General features: G+C 34.2%; 1 protein-coding gene and 1 long non-coding RNA gene across 4 annotated transcripts in view; one reads left to right on the top strand and one right to left on the bottom strand.

Moving 5' to 3' along the window:
• The window catches only part of LOC134695187 (neurobeachin-like protein 1), a 136,666-nt gene that overhangs the window by 42,305 nt on the left and 78,036 nt on the right, over positions 1 to 16,325 (top strand). The window contains exons 18-19 of the mRNA XM_063556397.1: positions 1,223 to 1,342; positions 4,244 to 4,532. Of these exons, the coding sequence (XP_063412467.1) occupies positions 1,223 to 1,342; positions 4,244 to 4,532 (409 nt within the window). The remainder of the gene's footprint in view (positions 1 to 1,222; positions 1,343 to 4,243; positions 4,533 to 16,325) is intronic.
• On the bottom strand, positions 11,578 to 15,456 carry LOC134695188 (uncharacterized). Of its 3 annotated transcripts, none has more exons than XR_010102727.1 (2): positions 14,847 to 15,456; positions 11,578 to 12,553 (listed from the first exon to the last, which is right to left on the bottom strand). It is a non-coding gene; the product is annotated as an uncharacterized LOC134695188 (long non-coding RNA). The 3 variants fall into 3 exon arrangements; XR_010102726.1 differs by lacking the exon at positions 14,847 to 15,456 and adding an exon at positions 14,203 to 14,840; XR_010102725.1 differs by lacking the exon at positions 14,847 to 15,456 and adding an exon at positions 14,195 to 14,840.

Below are 16,325 nucleotides of genomic sequence, written 5' to 3' on the forward strand. Positions count from 1 at the left end.
ACTCTGTTCTGGTGGCAAATACGACCATTGGAGATGGACATTGGGTATGGTTATAGAAATATCTTAAAAGTACTAGTATATCATGTCTATAACGGTTTTTAAGGGGATAAAGGAGTAAAGATTAGATTTTCAAATGATAATTTTGTTTTTAGTGATATTTGTTTATATAATGTAGTTTGAATAAATAACTAGCATTCTTGCATTCAACAAGTTTTATCAGGAAAATCATTTGGAAAGCTAGCAAAATGTATTAAAATAACTATGATTTTCTAAATTTTGTCTTACAGCCCATTCCAGCATGCATGTAGCTAAAGGTAGAATATTGTGTTATCAGATTCAGATAAATAATGCAGCCATGAAGAACAATTCTTATGTCTCTACTTCAGTTAGATTTAATCTGACCTCCATTGAATGATCAGGTCATATGTACTTTTGGACACCTTTCAATCTTTTTTACCTGTCCTGGTGTATTGTTAACATATGTGTATGTGTGAAGTGAATATGGTCAGCACTTGTCAACCATATCCAACTACATTTTATTAATTTGATGTAACAAATTGAACAGACAAGTAAAATCTATTATTATTTGTATTGTATAACAAAGAAGAAAAACATTAGAAATTTCAGCTTTCAGTTAACTTTCCACCATTTATCAAATAAAATTGGCAAATCAAACACACCTACAACATTTTTTGTGAATGAGCTTATAATTGTTACTAAATTTTAATTAGATTGAAAACTCATTTTTTAACTGACTTGCAAAACTAGTGTTACAATGTTTATATTCTGTCACTTAAATCTGATTGGTTCTCTGCTTGATTATTGACTCCAACCAAAGGATTGACGTACCTTACCTAATAATGATTTCATGGTTGAGCTAACAAGGAAGCTAACCAAAGATTCTACCTTTAGCTACACACCTCTTTCTGGCATGACATGATTACTTCATGCTAGAGGTTGGCAATAACGTAGTTTGTCACTACTTTAATCTAAAATCATTTCAAAAGTTTAACTACAACTGTATTTTTTTTAAATGACCATGGTAATGGCAACAGTAATTGGATTAATGAATATTTAAATAATTTAGTTAAATTCAAATAGGAAGACTAAAGAAACCAGTAAAAGTTTAAATACTAAGGAAAACTTTAATTGCTTGTCAAATTTTGCTATTTATAGATTACTGACGTAGTTGGATTAAGTTTGTAAATTTTGTATGTTTCAGCACTGTATAGACATTGTCCAAAGTAGTTCTCGACGACCATTTACAGTCAGTCAACTCAATGTTTACTTTGATGGAAAACTAGTACACAACTCACAGCTTAAGTTTCCAAGCATGACAGATGTAGGTGCAATCTTATTTCTAAATTTGGTAAAAATTACGAAAAAAAATTCCCAATTTTTAGAGAGAAAAATTCTGTCACGATATCAACTAATAATTTGTAGCTTTTTAAACATACTGAAGGCTTGTTTTGAATTATAAACACTTGTTTAATCCGGTCACATGCATTGGAGCTTATCCATGTTGAGTATCTTGTTTAAATGGTGACAGTCTCTTGTTACTTATACCATATAAGGGATTTTATAGCTGTAAATATGTTTACCCATATTCTCCCATTAAATTTCTGTCTGCAACATGGGTCACACGTGCATTTCATGATTTTGTATTTCACACATATTACAGTTGTTTGTAAAGTTTTTGAATAGCTTAATTGCTTTTAATTTATTGTGTATATATATATTTGGAAATTTATTCCCTTGTTTAGTTTTAATTTCTTAACAAAAACAAATTATTTGTGTTTTTTTTACTAAAGTAAAGTAAAATGGACTTTAATTTGAATAGTCCTTACGTTAACATTTCTGGTCCGGACTATCTCTGGATGGGTAACTTCCTTTAAGTCCCCCCAAACTACCAGTACATTAACCAAAGTTTTGACAATGGTGTCTGGTAATGGTATCAATCAGACCCTTTCACAAGGTTTGGCCATGCATTTTTTTTTGGGGGGGGGGGGGGGGGGGGGAGGTCCCTACGTCAACGTCTAGGCCTGTTAATTCATCAGGTACTAATTGTTCTGCCCCAGGTACGGCTATGGGCCACCAGTAGCAGTATCTTTGACTCCTGCAGTAGCTCCTTCTACCACACTACCTGACTCTAAGCTCAGTCTACTAGCTCTTCTTATGGTACTCAGGGTTCTGATCATGCATCACCTTTGGATGGTTTACAGAAGTTACTTTTGGACTTTGGTGAGTCTTTCAATGCTGAATTTAGTACTCTATCCAGTTGTATGACTCTACTGGAGAATAGAGTTGCTTCTAATCAACCTTCTCCAACTAAATATGTAGAATATGATGAGAGGGAGGATGATGAGCTTTCTGTTTCCCCTGGGAGTCAAGAAATGGCTTTCCTCATTTATTAGGATGTTGAAAGTTTTTCTTCTCCCAGGGTGTCAAAGAAGGCCACTGAGCCTACCTCTAAGTCAGTTCAACAACCTCCTACCAAGGTGACTGAGAATCTTCCATACTTGAAGGATCTTAGGGATAAGGTGTATTTCTTGATGAGGGATGAAGCCCATATCCCTTTTGCCTCTCCTTCTAATCCGACTAAACCCTCTTCAACTTTTAAAGCTTCCTGTGGTATTTCTCAGGATACTGTTTGTTCTCACAGTTCCTTTCCTGAATCTGGCCATATGGCTTTTGCTTTACAATTCATTAATGAAGGTATCACTTATTCTGCTAGTGGATGGTCTTCGTCTCACTCAAAACTTCATCTGCACATCTGGCTTCTCTCAGGGTTAGTCTCAGAAAGAGAGATTTTTCTGAAGGAGCAACCAAGCATCTCACAAAGTCTTGTCAGAGACTCCACTACCATTGTCTATAATGCAAAATGATCAATATCCTCAGATTGGTGTAGTGAGCGGATCCTTTCCAAGTCACTGTACAACAGTTAGCAGACTTTCTAGTTTTTCTTTTTGAATCCAAAAGATAATTACCTCTACTTTAAAGGGCTATAGATCAGCTATATCTAGAACTATTCATATTTCTGGTGGCCCAGATTTTGGAAACAATGAGCATATTTCACTTTTGGTTTCTAGTTTTAGTCTTGAAAGACCAAGACAAAAACTTTAGTTCCTAAGTGGGATCTTGGATTAGTTTTATCCTTTTTAAAACTTCCTCCTTTTGAACCAGAAGATTTATGGTTTCTTTCGTATAAATGCTGTTTTCTATAAGCTTTGGCTTCTGGTCGGAGAAGAAGTGAAGTTCATGCCTTCTCCATTTCTGATGCTTGCCTTCGATTTAACAGGGATAAATCTTCTGTAATTCTTTTAACTGATCCTGCTTTTAGGCAAAGAATCAGATTCTAGTTTAGGGTTCAGAACCAGTCGTGATTCCTGCACTCCCTAGTGATTTCATTTCTGTACTTTTATACCCAGTAAGAATCTTTTCAATTTATCTGGATAGAACGAATAGTTTAGGTTCTGTTTCTAACTCAAGACTCTTTATTCCTATTAAAAAAGGAATCTCAGATCTTTCTGTTAAATCTATTTCTACTTGGATATGTAAATAGTTCTTCAAAGGCAGAACTCTTGAAAAGTTTAAATATTAAAGCTCATGATGTTAGGGGTATCTCTACATCCTGGGCTCTGTTTAACAGTGCATCTTTAAAAGGTTTCTTTAGAAGGTCTGCAGGTTTCTGGAGAAATTAGTTTTATATCTCATTACCTTTGCTGAGAGCTTATACTCTCTTGGACCTTAGTTTCTGTACAAAGATTGAACTTTCCTCCTGTTTCTTCTGTTACAAGAGATTCAGTTACTCAGAATTTATGATGGTAATGTATTTATAGCGATAAAATATTCAAATTTTAAATGTAAAGTAAATGATTTTATTAGATAAATACTTACCATCATAAACTATAGGTCCCACCTGCCTGACCTTCATCCTCTTTCCTTACGTTTCTGTCTTGAGGAAAATGAATGGGAGAATATGGGTAAACAGAAAGATAGGGTCAGACCAGTGAGCGTACATTTATTTTTAGTCTGGGTTATTTCCATCTGACCTATGAAGCAATTGGGGTTATACTTCAATTTATGATGGTAAGTATTTATCTAATAAACATGATAAAATCCAAATTTACTTTAAAATTTGAATATTGTTTTGGTAGAATTTGTTCATTTCTGTTAGATTTGTGTCTTCTTTCAGTTTACCCTAGATTTCTGTTTATACATATTTAAATGTTTTATATTTTAGCCATTTTCATCATGCTATATAGGATCTCCTTGTCCAAAATCAGCTTTAGCTGCCATTGCTGACCAAATAGATTCTAACACAAATGCAGAGGTAAAGAAAAAGTCACCATTCAAATTCATCTTTCCTGGCCAATCAAAACCTAGTACTGAACCTGGTGTCAAAACTGTTGCTACTGGTACACAGAATGAAGAATGGGGTTCTCCTATAGTACTTTATGGACAAATAGGATCAGTTTGCTTATTTCATGATGTGATAACGCCATCTCAGATTAAAACACTTTATACATTAGGTAAGTGATGGTAATATAAATTCTCTTATGGTTGGGGCCTATTATCTATTTCTCGCATGAATAGATAATTCTCGTATCACACTGTCCGGAGTGTGATACGAAAAAGTGATACGAAAAATGCGTTAATTTGATTGGCCAACGAAACCTCCTGAAACGATATTGCGGCATTTTCATTGGCTATTCTTTAGGTCATTGTTGACAGTTAAAGGTCACAATGATGTACATTTCCTCCATTGCAACGGAGATAAGCGATTTCTTCAATAATATAGAAAATACGCACACTTTTCACCTTATTATACATTCTTATTCAAATATTATTACATTCTGAAGCGTAAAATGTTTAAAAAAGTCTAATGTTGAAGATTGACGACGAACAGGACATATGACGTCACAATGCAGTTATGTTCAAGCGACTGGGTCGACGTTTCGCGGATTTTTTTTATTAAGCACAAAAAGCATGTTTACCATAAGAGAAATAGGTTTCACAACTCGGGAGAATTAGATGTCGTTTGATATCAACTCTCTTTATTTAATTTAAATAGTAATAACAAACTCGCCACAGGCTCGTTTATTATTATATTGAAATTAAATAACTCGAGTTGATATCAAGCGATATCTAATTCTCACTCGTTATGAAACCTATAAGTATATACAGTTTGGGATCTCAGATAGTTAAAAATAGTAAGATCAACTATTGTGCATATTGTGTTAAAAAAATACTGTGCTTAACTATACCTACATTATATTCAGACGTAGATTACTTTTATTGAAGCTTGAATCCTCATATGGAATTTACTTAACCCATATATATCTAATTAGATGACTAGAACACTATGTAATGAACTTATCTTACAGACTATCTTAACATGTGATATTTAGACTAGCTGCCTAGGGAACTTATCGTACAGACTATCTTAACATGTGATATTTAGACTAGCTGCCTAGGGAACTTATCTTACAGACTATCTTAACATGTGTTATTTAGACTAGCTGCCTAGGGAACTTATCTTACAGACTATCTTAACATGTGTTATTTAGACTAGCTGCCTAGGGAACTTATCTTACAGACTATCTTAACATGTGATAAATAGACTAGCTGCCTAGGGAACTTATCTTACAGACTATCTTAACATGTGTTATTTAGACTAGCTGCCTAGGGAACTTATCTTACAGACTATCTTAACATGTGATATTTAGACTAGCTGCCTAGGGAACTTATCTTACAGACTACCTTAACATGTGTTATTTAGACTAGCTGCCTAGGGAACTTATCTTACAGACTATCTTAACATGTGATATTTAGACTAGCTGCCTAGGGAACTTATCTTACAGACTATCTTAACATGTGATATTTAGACTAGCTGCCTAGGGAACTTATCTTACAGACTATCTTAACATGTGTTATTTAGACTAGCTGCCTAGGGAACTTATCTTACAGACTATCTTAACATGTGTTATTTAGACTAGCTGCCTAGGAAACTTATCTTACAGACTATCTTAACATGTGATAAATAGACTAGCTGCCTAGGGAACTTATCTTACAGACTATCTTAACATGTGTTATTTAGACTAGCTGCCTAGGGAACTTATCTTACAGACTATCTTAAAATGTGATATTTAGACTAGCTGCCTAGGGAACTTATCTTACAGACTATCTTAACATGTGATATTTAGACTAGCTGCCTAGGAAACTTATCTTACAGACTACCTTAACATGTGTTATTTAGACTAGCTGCCTAGGGAACTTATCTTACAGACTATCTTAACATGTGATATTTAGACTAGCTGCCTAGGGAACTTATCTTACAGACTATCTTAACATGTGATATTTAGACTAGCTGCCTAGGGAACTTATCTTACAGACTATCTTAACATGTAATATTTAGACTAGCTACCTAGGAAACTTATCTTACAGACTATCTTAACATGTGATATTTAGACTAGCTGCCTAGGGAACTTATCTTACAGACTATCTTAACATGTGTTATTTAGACTAGCTGCCTAGGGAACTTATCTTACAGACTATCTTAACATGTGTTATTTAGACTAGCTGCCTAGGAAACTTATCTTACAGACTATCTTAACATGTGATATTTAGACTAGCTGCCTAGGGAACTTATCTTACAGACTATCTTAACATGTGATATTTAGACTAGCTCCCTAGGGAACTTATCTTACAGACTATCTTAACATGTGATAAATAGACTAGCTGCCTAGGGAACTTATCTTACAGACTATCTTAACATGTGATAAATAGACTAGCTGCCTAGGAAACTTTTCTAACAGTCTATCTTAACATGTGATATTTAGACTAGCTGCCTATCAAATTGATTAAGTCTTCATTACTGTTAGCATTAATCACCTACTTACATTGTTCTATCCAATAGTAAATGCCAACAATAACAACTTGTTAGCTTTAAATGTGTTTCATGAATTTATTTTAATCTTTCATCATAAATTCCATTGTCTGTTGAAACCTTTAAGAGATTTTCTCAGCACTGTGTTGTTTCTATAAAGGGATGTAACACCACTACTAACTGTGTATTGAAATAAGCCCCGCCTACCTACCAAATATGGAACCTACTAACCTAATACATGGTCTCCACTAGGTTGCTTTTAATCAATCACATTCCTAGAAATGTATAGGTGGTAAGATAAAATTGATTGATCAGTTACGCTTCAGTCTCAATCAAATACAAGCAGCAAAGCAGATTCAGGCTTGGTATTGGTCTTGTTTATATATGCTTTATCTTAACTTTTAATAGAAAACTAATCTTATATATTTAAAAATTAGGTTTGTGTAGAAACTTAAGGGCATATGATACAGTTACAGGGGATATAATGATGTTACAAACGTAAAATGTTATTTTCGCAACGTCAAACTGTGACTTATCAGGAAAAGATGCGTTTTTTCAACTGATTTTTATCATTCAAACTGATTTCATTTGAAAACTTTGGCAGGCTCTACCTTGTTTAACTATTTAGGATAGGGTGCCCTATTTTTAAATTGGTCTTCATGGACGTCCAAATAGTCCAAAAATTATTTGATTTCATCAAGAACTGAGTTATTTGGCTCTATGATACGCTGAATCATATTGTGCATTTAGAATTTTTAAAGGCAGTGCTTTAAGGCCTGACTTTTAAGTCATGAGGTTCATCTTTTCATACGCAATCCATGCTGGGGGTCTTTTGGCCAGAAATAGATCCGGAAATGTTCGAATTTCTCCTCTTCTTTTTATGGTATGATATGGTTTTTGTTTCTTTCATTTACATTGGGGACTAAAGAAACGATCAGTGTGTATTGTTCGTTTTATAGAACTTGTTATAAGTGTGTATTTTGCATTATAAGCAGTCAACCTGACTACAAACTATCATTATTTGTATATTCCGTGTGGAAAGAGATCGGGTCAATTTCAAGTGTTATCTGACATCTAAAGATTCTTTAATTAGTTCAGACGTTGATATAACAATGAAAAGTCAACTGAACATGATTAATATTGCATCTTCTATAATTCAAAGCGGAATTCGGTTTATGAACGAGAAACCGTAAAGCGTTTTCAATTTCGGTATTAGTTATGTATGTTATCTACGGTATATCCTGGTTCCCGGTACTACGTTCCGGGTATTAGCTATTTGATATATTTGATGTGTAACATTACAATCGGGTACCAGCCAATCTACGTGTGTATGTGTACATGATTTACCGCCAAAATGACCGACTTAAAAAATAGTCCATAAACGTTCCGTATAATGATATGCAAATTCATAATTAATCGTAACTTTTTTTATCTTTGTATAATTAATATAACAAAATGGATTCAACAAAATTGAAAATAGCATTATTTTACGAGGATTTCTCATATTTTTTTCACTTTCGGGCGCAGTAATACGTATGTTTTGAAGAAGCTCGAAGAATTTGACAAAGTGAATTGAGAAGGAAACGGATAGATATACGTTCTTGCTATCAGGTAAAACAATTTAAATGTACAGAACAAACACATTTACTTCACACAAATAGTACAGGCTTAAGCTTTTTATTGTCTAGCTTATACACGACTGTAGTCAAGTGTTTAAACGACGGCGGTGACATACTGGGTCAAGTCTAAATATGTAAACATATCCACGTGCTAATAGGTAGAACGCATCGTAATGCAATATCTACAATTTTTCCTCCTTTATACATCGTTTAACCAGATATATTTCTCCTTTTTACATCGTTTAACAAGATTTATTTCTCTTTCAAATACACTTAAACACGGGTTGTATGTACGTATCTTTTCTAGTGTTTTCTTGTTGTTATTAAAGTTCATTTGTTGATGTTAAGAAATTTTTGAACGACTGAACACAGGAGTGAATGAATGCAACAATTATATATAATGAAAACTTGGGCTGTACAATGATAGTGTACGTATATCATACTGATAATCATTCTAGCAGTTATTATGTTAATTTAGGATGTAATGTCTAATGACAGGAATTCATGAGCTATGCCTCAGGCTTTCTGAAAAAATATCAATGACAATGTAAACAGGAACAAAACATTGACACGAATGATGCTCTCTTCTATGTTATATAGTTATTTAGGTATATGTGTTGCACAAGTTTCAATTAAACTTAAGTTATAAAACTTTTTTTCAGGGCACAAACCCACTTTAAAGAGACTTGTCTACTGCCATACCCATCCTATTTTCATGCACCATTTGCAAGCAAGAGACTGAATGGTTTGCAAAATTAAAAATCAGGACGGTGTCCAATTAAAACAAAAGAACTAAACTGGATGAATATTGTAGGAGAAATCTAGACATGCTAGAGGAAAGTTTTGATTTGTGAAATTGGTTTTCCTGAAAAGTCATTCATCCTAGCTAGCCTGCAGAAAGGAACTATAACTGTCCACCACCAACTGACGAGCTAATGTTGAGCTTCACATATGGAATTACTCAAATACCATCAATGTCTATGTTTTCAGCACAGATTTCACAATTTATGACACAGCTGTGCTTTTTCTTATACCGTTAAAGAGTTGTATACTAAATTTTATTTTTTTATTAATAAATATATATTAAATTAATTGTGTCATCTAAGAACAAAGTCTTGTATTTTGCCAAAAGATGCATACTAGTGAATGAAAGTGGTGCAGTTCATTTTGCTTTGGTATATAGAATTGAATTACAATTGTTCATGTTATTGGAATGCATATAAAAATAAGGAGATGTGGTACAATGTATATGATATTTAGTGAGTTTATCAAGCAAAAGTGAATAAGAAATAGGTATAAGCAGTTACAGGTACTACTGTACAATCTCAAACAAGGAGAAAAACTCATACCGTAAAGAGAATTTCATATTTACAAGTAAGTTTTGTTTTTACGTTGAATAATTTTCTTCTATTGTTTTAATTGCAAATATGGGAAGTGGTTAAAATGCTAATGAGACAGCTGTTATGGCCACAGAGCCTTAATTGAAAACTTCTTTTTCATTCATACCGGTAGATTTTGCCTGGAGTTAGAAACATATCTGCCAACTTTTCAAAATGCACATGGGGGTTTAACGTGAAAGATGGTTCATATAGTCATACAAAACCCTCAAGGGGGCCTTCAAATGGAAGCAGGACAAGTCGCCCCACTGGCTAATCGGCCCACTTTTTAAAAAAACACCACAAACTGATTTATCAAATCACCCCACATGTGAAATTGGTTAAATCATGTTTAATATTACTCCTGCCAACTCGCCCCACATGTGAAATTGGTTAAATCATTTTAAATCAGGGTTCTCGCTAAGGATTTTTGAAGGCGAGTCCAGGGACTCGTCATTTTTGGCCACGGTGAGTCATGGTAACTGTGTTCAGTTTATACAAAATATTTCAATATTGATGTATTTGTGGACTCACCAGTTTTGAAAATGGTGAGTCCAGACAGATTTTGTTGAGTCCATGACTCATGGACTCGCCTTAGCGAGAACCCTGTTTAATATTACTCCTGCCAACACGCCCTACTTATAAAAAAACGGTAATTTTTAGATTAATATATATATAAAATTAAATTCCGCGAGGTGAACCAACGCCTGTGAAATCGTTTTGGTAGAGTCCCTGAAGTGGATACCTTGGTATGCCGGGTTGTCAAATCATGCAAATGAATGCAATCCTTAAATAATAATAATGATTAAAATTGACAACAACACTTCAAAAGATCTGCAATTTTATTATCTATGTCTACATGTTTCGCCTGCAAGGCAGGCTTCATCAGGACAATTTTTATACAGAAATTGAGCCCCTGAAGTACTCCAAAGTGGTGCATTGAATTTGACGTCGTCATGGTGAGAGAAACAATGAAAAGTGAAAGTAGCAATACAGAGTTATAAATAGATAAGATAAATATAGAAAATTAAAGTTTGTATACAATGTAACTTGAGTTCGTTATGCAATTGCCTAAGAATAGACTAAGATACGGCCTGCTAATCTTTGATGAACAGATGCATTGTATTGTGTATAAACTATAATTTAATAAATCAAATTTCCTTTTATACACAACACAATTTAAGAATAATGTTTATTATTAAAATATCAAAACATACTAAATCTACACATAATATTAAAATAAACTGTAACATAACAGTACATATCTTTCTACATGGAAAGACTATAAACACTATAATACATTATTGGCTTTCTTGGGGCTACTCATTCACTTAAAAAATTTGGCTTAATTTTAAAAATCTTATCAAAATATGAGAAAAAATGAATATTTCAAACTAATCAAAATATGAGAAAAATAAATTAAAAAAAATTGTTCCTGAGGCGATCCCCAGGAATGAGCCTATTGTTCCTCGGCAGGAATGAACCTATTTCCTGGGGCGACCCCCAGGAATGACTTATGTTCCTCGACAGGAATGACCTATTGTTCCTCGACAGGAATGACCTGTTGTTCCTCGACAGGAATGACCTATTGTTCCTCGACAGGAATGACCTATTGTTCCTCGACAGGAATGACCTATTGTTCCTCGACAAAACAGGAATGAGCCTATTTCCTGGGGCGACCCCCAGGAATGAGCCTATTGTTCCTCGACAGGAATGAACCTATTTCCTGGGGCGACCCCCAGGAATGAGCCTATTGTTCCTGGGGCGATCCCCAGGAATGAACCTATTTGTTCCTCGACAGGAATGAACCTAATTCCTGGGGCGACCCCCAGGAATGAACCTAATTGCTTCTGGGCGATCCCAGCGTAGTAAAAATACTACTTTAAACTACCTATTTGTTCCTCGACAGGAACCTATCTGATGTATTATTGAATTGGGGGAGTATGATTCCCCTGGAATTAAAAAGGCCAAATGAAATGAGTTCATTAATGAAAGAATGAAAGCCCCCAAGAAATAATAATGCTTAAAAACACATATGTAAAAATAAACAACATTACCAAAACATTAATTTCAAAAATGACACATTATCTGTTGTGCTTTAGAAATAACTCTCTTATCAGTACTTATATGTCTGATATAACAGTCCGATGACCAACTACCAAGTGTTTGTATGATATGATCTTCAATTCCCGCTGCTGCCGCTGAAGATTTTAAAAACAACACATTTCTGTTGTGCTTAAAAAAGGACCCTCTACCAGTTCTGAAAGAGTGATAACAGTAATAACTTCTCTCTAACCCAGACGGATAAAATAACTCTTTCTTACATAGTTAAAATTCTTGTGTTTAATGCTTAAAGAAGTGTGACTGTAGTTCTGACACATTAACTATGAATGCATGAATCAAGGTATCGTCCTCCTTATATATTCAGTTGCTATATAGTTCTGAAGTTGCTTCAAGATATTGCTGTCCTCATATTCCAGTGCTTAATAGTTCTGAATTCTGCATCCGAAAACGATAGGTTAATAAACAAAAGTTGAACTGTTGTCTAACACATTATACTATATATGAAGGCAGGCATCAGGGTATGTTTTCTATATATAACGGTGCTATAAAGTTCTGAAGTCTTCATCCGATAAAACGAAGGTTTTAATATCTGTATCTGTATTTTCCTGTAAAATAAAAGAAAAGAAACAACCTGGGAAGTCTTAGTAATCCTTAAACAAGAGAGTCTAAGTGGAAATACTAGCTGAGTTAAATATAACACATTAATACATAATAAAAGATAATATGACCTGTGGCGATCCAGCAGGCATAGTACAATACACATAATTAAATTAACCTGTAGCTATCCAGCATGCGTAGTACAGTATACATTAAGATAATGAATGATCTGTGGCGATGCAGCAAGTACCATACGACCTGTGGCGATCCAGCAGGTGTAGTACAATATACATAAAAAGAATGAAAGACCTGTAGCGATCCAGCAGGTTCGACCTGAAATATAATATATATAACTGTACTGTATGAAATGTACACCTGGAGAGATTTCTGCATGTGTGGAGCAATCTAGACTAAAGATATAAACATGATAAATACTGTGTGCTACATGTACTATGTGCTGAAATATAATACATATAAAATAAATACCTACATGTATGCATTACTATACTGAAATAATGAATGACCTGTGGCGATCCAGCAGGGGTAGTACGACCTGTGGCGATCCAGCAGGCGTAGTACAATACACATAGACAGAATGACCTGTGGCGATCCAGCAGGTGTAGTACAGTATACATAAAGAGAATGAATGACCTGTGGCGATCCAGCAGGGTAATACGACCTGTGGCGATCCAACAGGCGTAGTACAATACACATAAATAAAATTACCTGTGGCGATCCAGCAGGCGTAGTACAATATATATAAATAAAATAATATAACCTGTGGCGATCCAGCAGGCTTAGTACAATACACATAAATAAAATAACCTGTGGCGATCCAGCAGGTGTAGTGCAATATACATAAGAAAATGACCTGTGGCGATACACCTGGAGAGCCCTGCATGTGTGAAGCAATCTAGACTAAAGATATAAACACAATAAATAACTGTGTGCTACATGTACTATGTGCTGAAATATAATAGATATAAAATAAATATATACATGTATGCATAACAATACTGAGAAATGTCCATCTGGAAGATCCTGGAATGTGTAAAATAATCTAGTATAGAGATAGCAAATAGAATAGCGATATGAACATGATAAAAACTGTGTGCTTCATGTACTTTGTGCTGAAATATATATACATTTAAATTCATATAATTCTAATATACCGTACGAAATATACACCTGAAGAGATCTTGGACGGTTGTGGAACACTCAGGAATAAATATAAATATGATAAAAACTGTGCTATGTGATGAAATATCATACATATAAAATAAATACATATGACTGAGAAATGTCCTGGAAGGTGTAGAATAATCTAGAATAGAGATACATGTACATGTATCAATCTATAAAAGCAATATGAACATGATAAATACTGTTGCTTCTGTACTACATGTATGTGGAATATATACATGTACATAAAATATAAATTCATACTATATGTACGAAATGTTAACCTGAAGAGATCTCTGTCGGTGTGGAACAATCTAGAATAGAGATAAAGATACTGTGTGATACTATGTGCTAAAATATGAGACATTAATACATAGTATTACTCATTTAAATACATGTATGTGTCTGCTGTTATTACAGATGTAATTGTGCTTATCAATAAAATAAAAAAATAAAAAAAATATTACTAATATACTTAACAAAGGCAGAGTTTCCACCAATACAATACATTCAGTTGCATATCCTTAAGAAGTTCAGACATATATACGTGCTGAGTATACGTGTCTTCGAATCTCCATGCTGCTCTTCACACCCTACTCTGCAGTAGTATATGATAAACCTGTATACTAGCCTAGTATATGTAAACCCGGTGTGTCTGTATGCTCTAAGCGTTCCCTCAGTGCCCTTGGACTAGTGTTGAAGAACTGCGGAAATAATACATGTAAGGACTAAACTGGAACTATATATATCTATGTTGAAGCAAAGTGTCCACCAGACGCAGTGGTCCTGCATAAAACCATAACAAATTTGTATATATCTCATGTATCACGATCACTGACTTCCGAGCCTGGGCGGTAGAAACATGCTTATCGGCTGCTTATCAAATAAATTAAGCATTAAAGGCCGACGCAAATGGAATGTGTATGCATAGCTAGTGTGCTGATATAGCATGAGTTCAAACGTAGTGTTTATGAAATATTGAATGCCGTCGACATAGCGATAAAACTGGCGGGCATAATGTACGGGAAACTGTAATGATACTGACATTTGGAAAAAGCTGACCAACAGTTATTTATTAATTCAAGTTGTGTAGTAAATATAAAACGAACGTTTACACACTTAGTCTACTCAATCGTGGTTCTATTCCAATATTATATTGTTATTGTTTACATATATGCGTTGCATTGTGGGATCGCGCACTTGTAAATGCTGTCATGGCCGAATGTCTCCATATCGAAATAAGGTCAATCAGTCAACTCATAGCGTGAGCTGAACATCTATGTTCTTGTTCTCAACTCTACAAGAAGAGTTAATCCAGTTTCGAAATATTAAAGCTCATAATACGATATCTGTGTTTACCTGGGTGCGTACCCATAGCACACACTTGGAAAGTGACATTGAAGTGATGATAATAACTCAATCAAATGAACAATATCCAATCACTATTCCAAAGAAACGTATATCTATGTCAATATCCGTTTACATAAAAAGATTTTTTCGAATATGGTTCGAAAACAGTAAATAATAGCTAATTGTTCTTGCATCCGATACATCGATGCGTTCTCTCAATTTCATCAACAATACTCTAACCCCCCTCTAGGGCACTATTCCTAATAATCTAAAAATAAATGTTATGCAATTGCCTAAGAATAGACTAAGATACGGCCTGCTAATCTTTGATGAACAGATGCATTGTATTGTGTATAAACTATAATTTAATAAATCAAATTTCCTGGGATAACATCTTTTTCCGAGTTAGTGAAAAAGTGGGGCTATTTGCTAATGGGGCGATTGTCATGGATTCCCTTCAAATATATTCTAATGTGGTTTTTGGCTTCTTCTTGCATTAACAAGCTTATAGCCATTGTTGAATTAATTGTTTTCTTTAAATAGTCGACAAAATTGCTCTTACAAAATTTCCATTTGGGAGCCTCGAGCTCGATGGGGGAAATACTCTGCAAATACTGACAGTTGGCAGGTATGGTCATCAAAAAAGTTGACATGTTACTATGTACATTTACCATTATGTTACTAATACTTGATGTTCTTCCTATACACACAGTACAGAGACTAGTCAATCTTTGTGAACTATTTTTTTATGGGAGTCATAGAATATGCGTATACAATCAATAATTAAAAATAGTCTATTTATATTGAAAAAGAAAAGTTCTCATATGTCTAAAGAAGAGGGACGAAAGACACCAAAGGGACAGTCAAACTCATAAATTTAAAGCAAACTGACAAGGCCATGGCTAAAAATGCATTTCATGGCGAGGCACAGAAAATATACTGTAAACAGTAGACTATAGATATAGGTGAACTAAGTTACAAAAGAACTCTAAATCTTAAATTCTACAAACCACCTCTGTTCTATGGAAGATAATGATATAACTGGACTAGAAATACGCACAATCTGTAATTAACTGCCTTTACAGCGCTTTCGCGCTTTGATTTTATTTTGGACCCTGTTTTCAAATTAGTCCTTATCAAGGGTTCAAAAGTAAACTAAAATTAAATTGATGTTATATTTTTATATGCTGAATCTAACAATGTTGTTAAATTTTGGATATACACTTGGTAATTTAATTATCCAATTTT

The sequence above is a fragment of the Mytilus trossulus genome, chromosome 13 (genome assembly GCF_036588685.1).
Source record: "Mytilus trossulus isolate FHL-02 chromosome 13, PNRI_Mtr1.1.1.hap1, whole genome shotgun sequence".
Lineage (NCBI taxonomy): Eukaryota > Metazoa > Mollusca > Bivalvia > Mytilida > Mytilidae > Mytilus > Mytilus trossulus.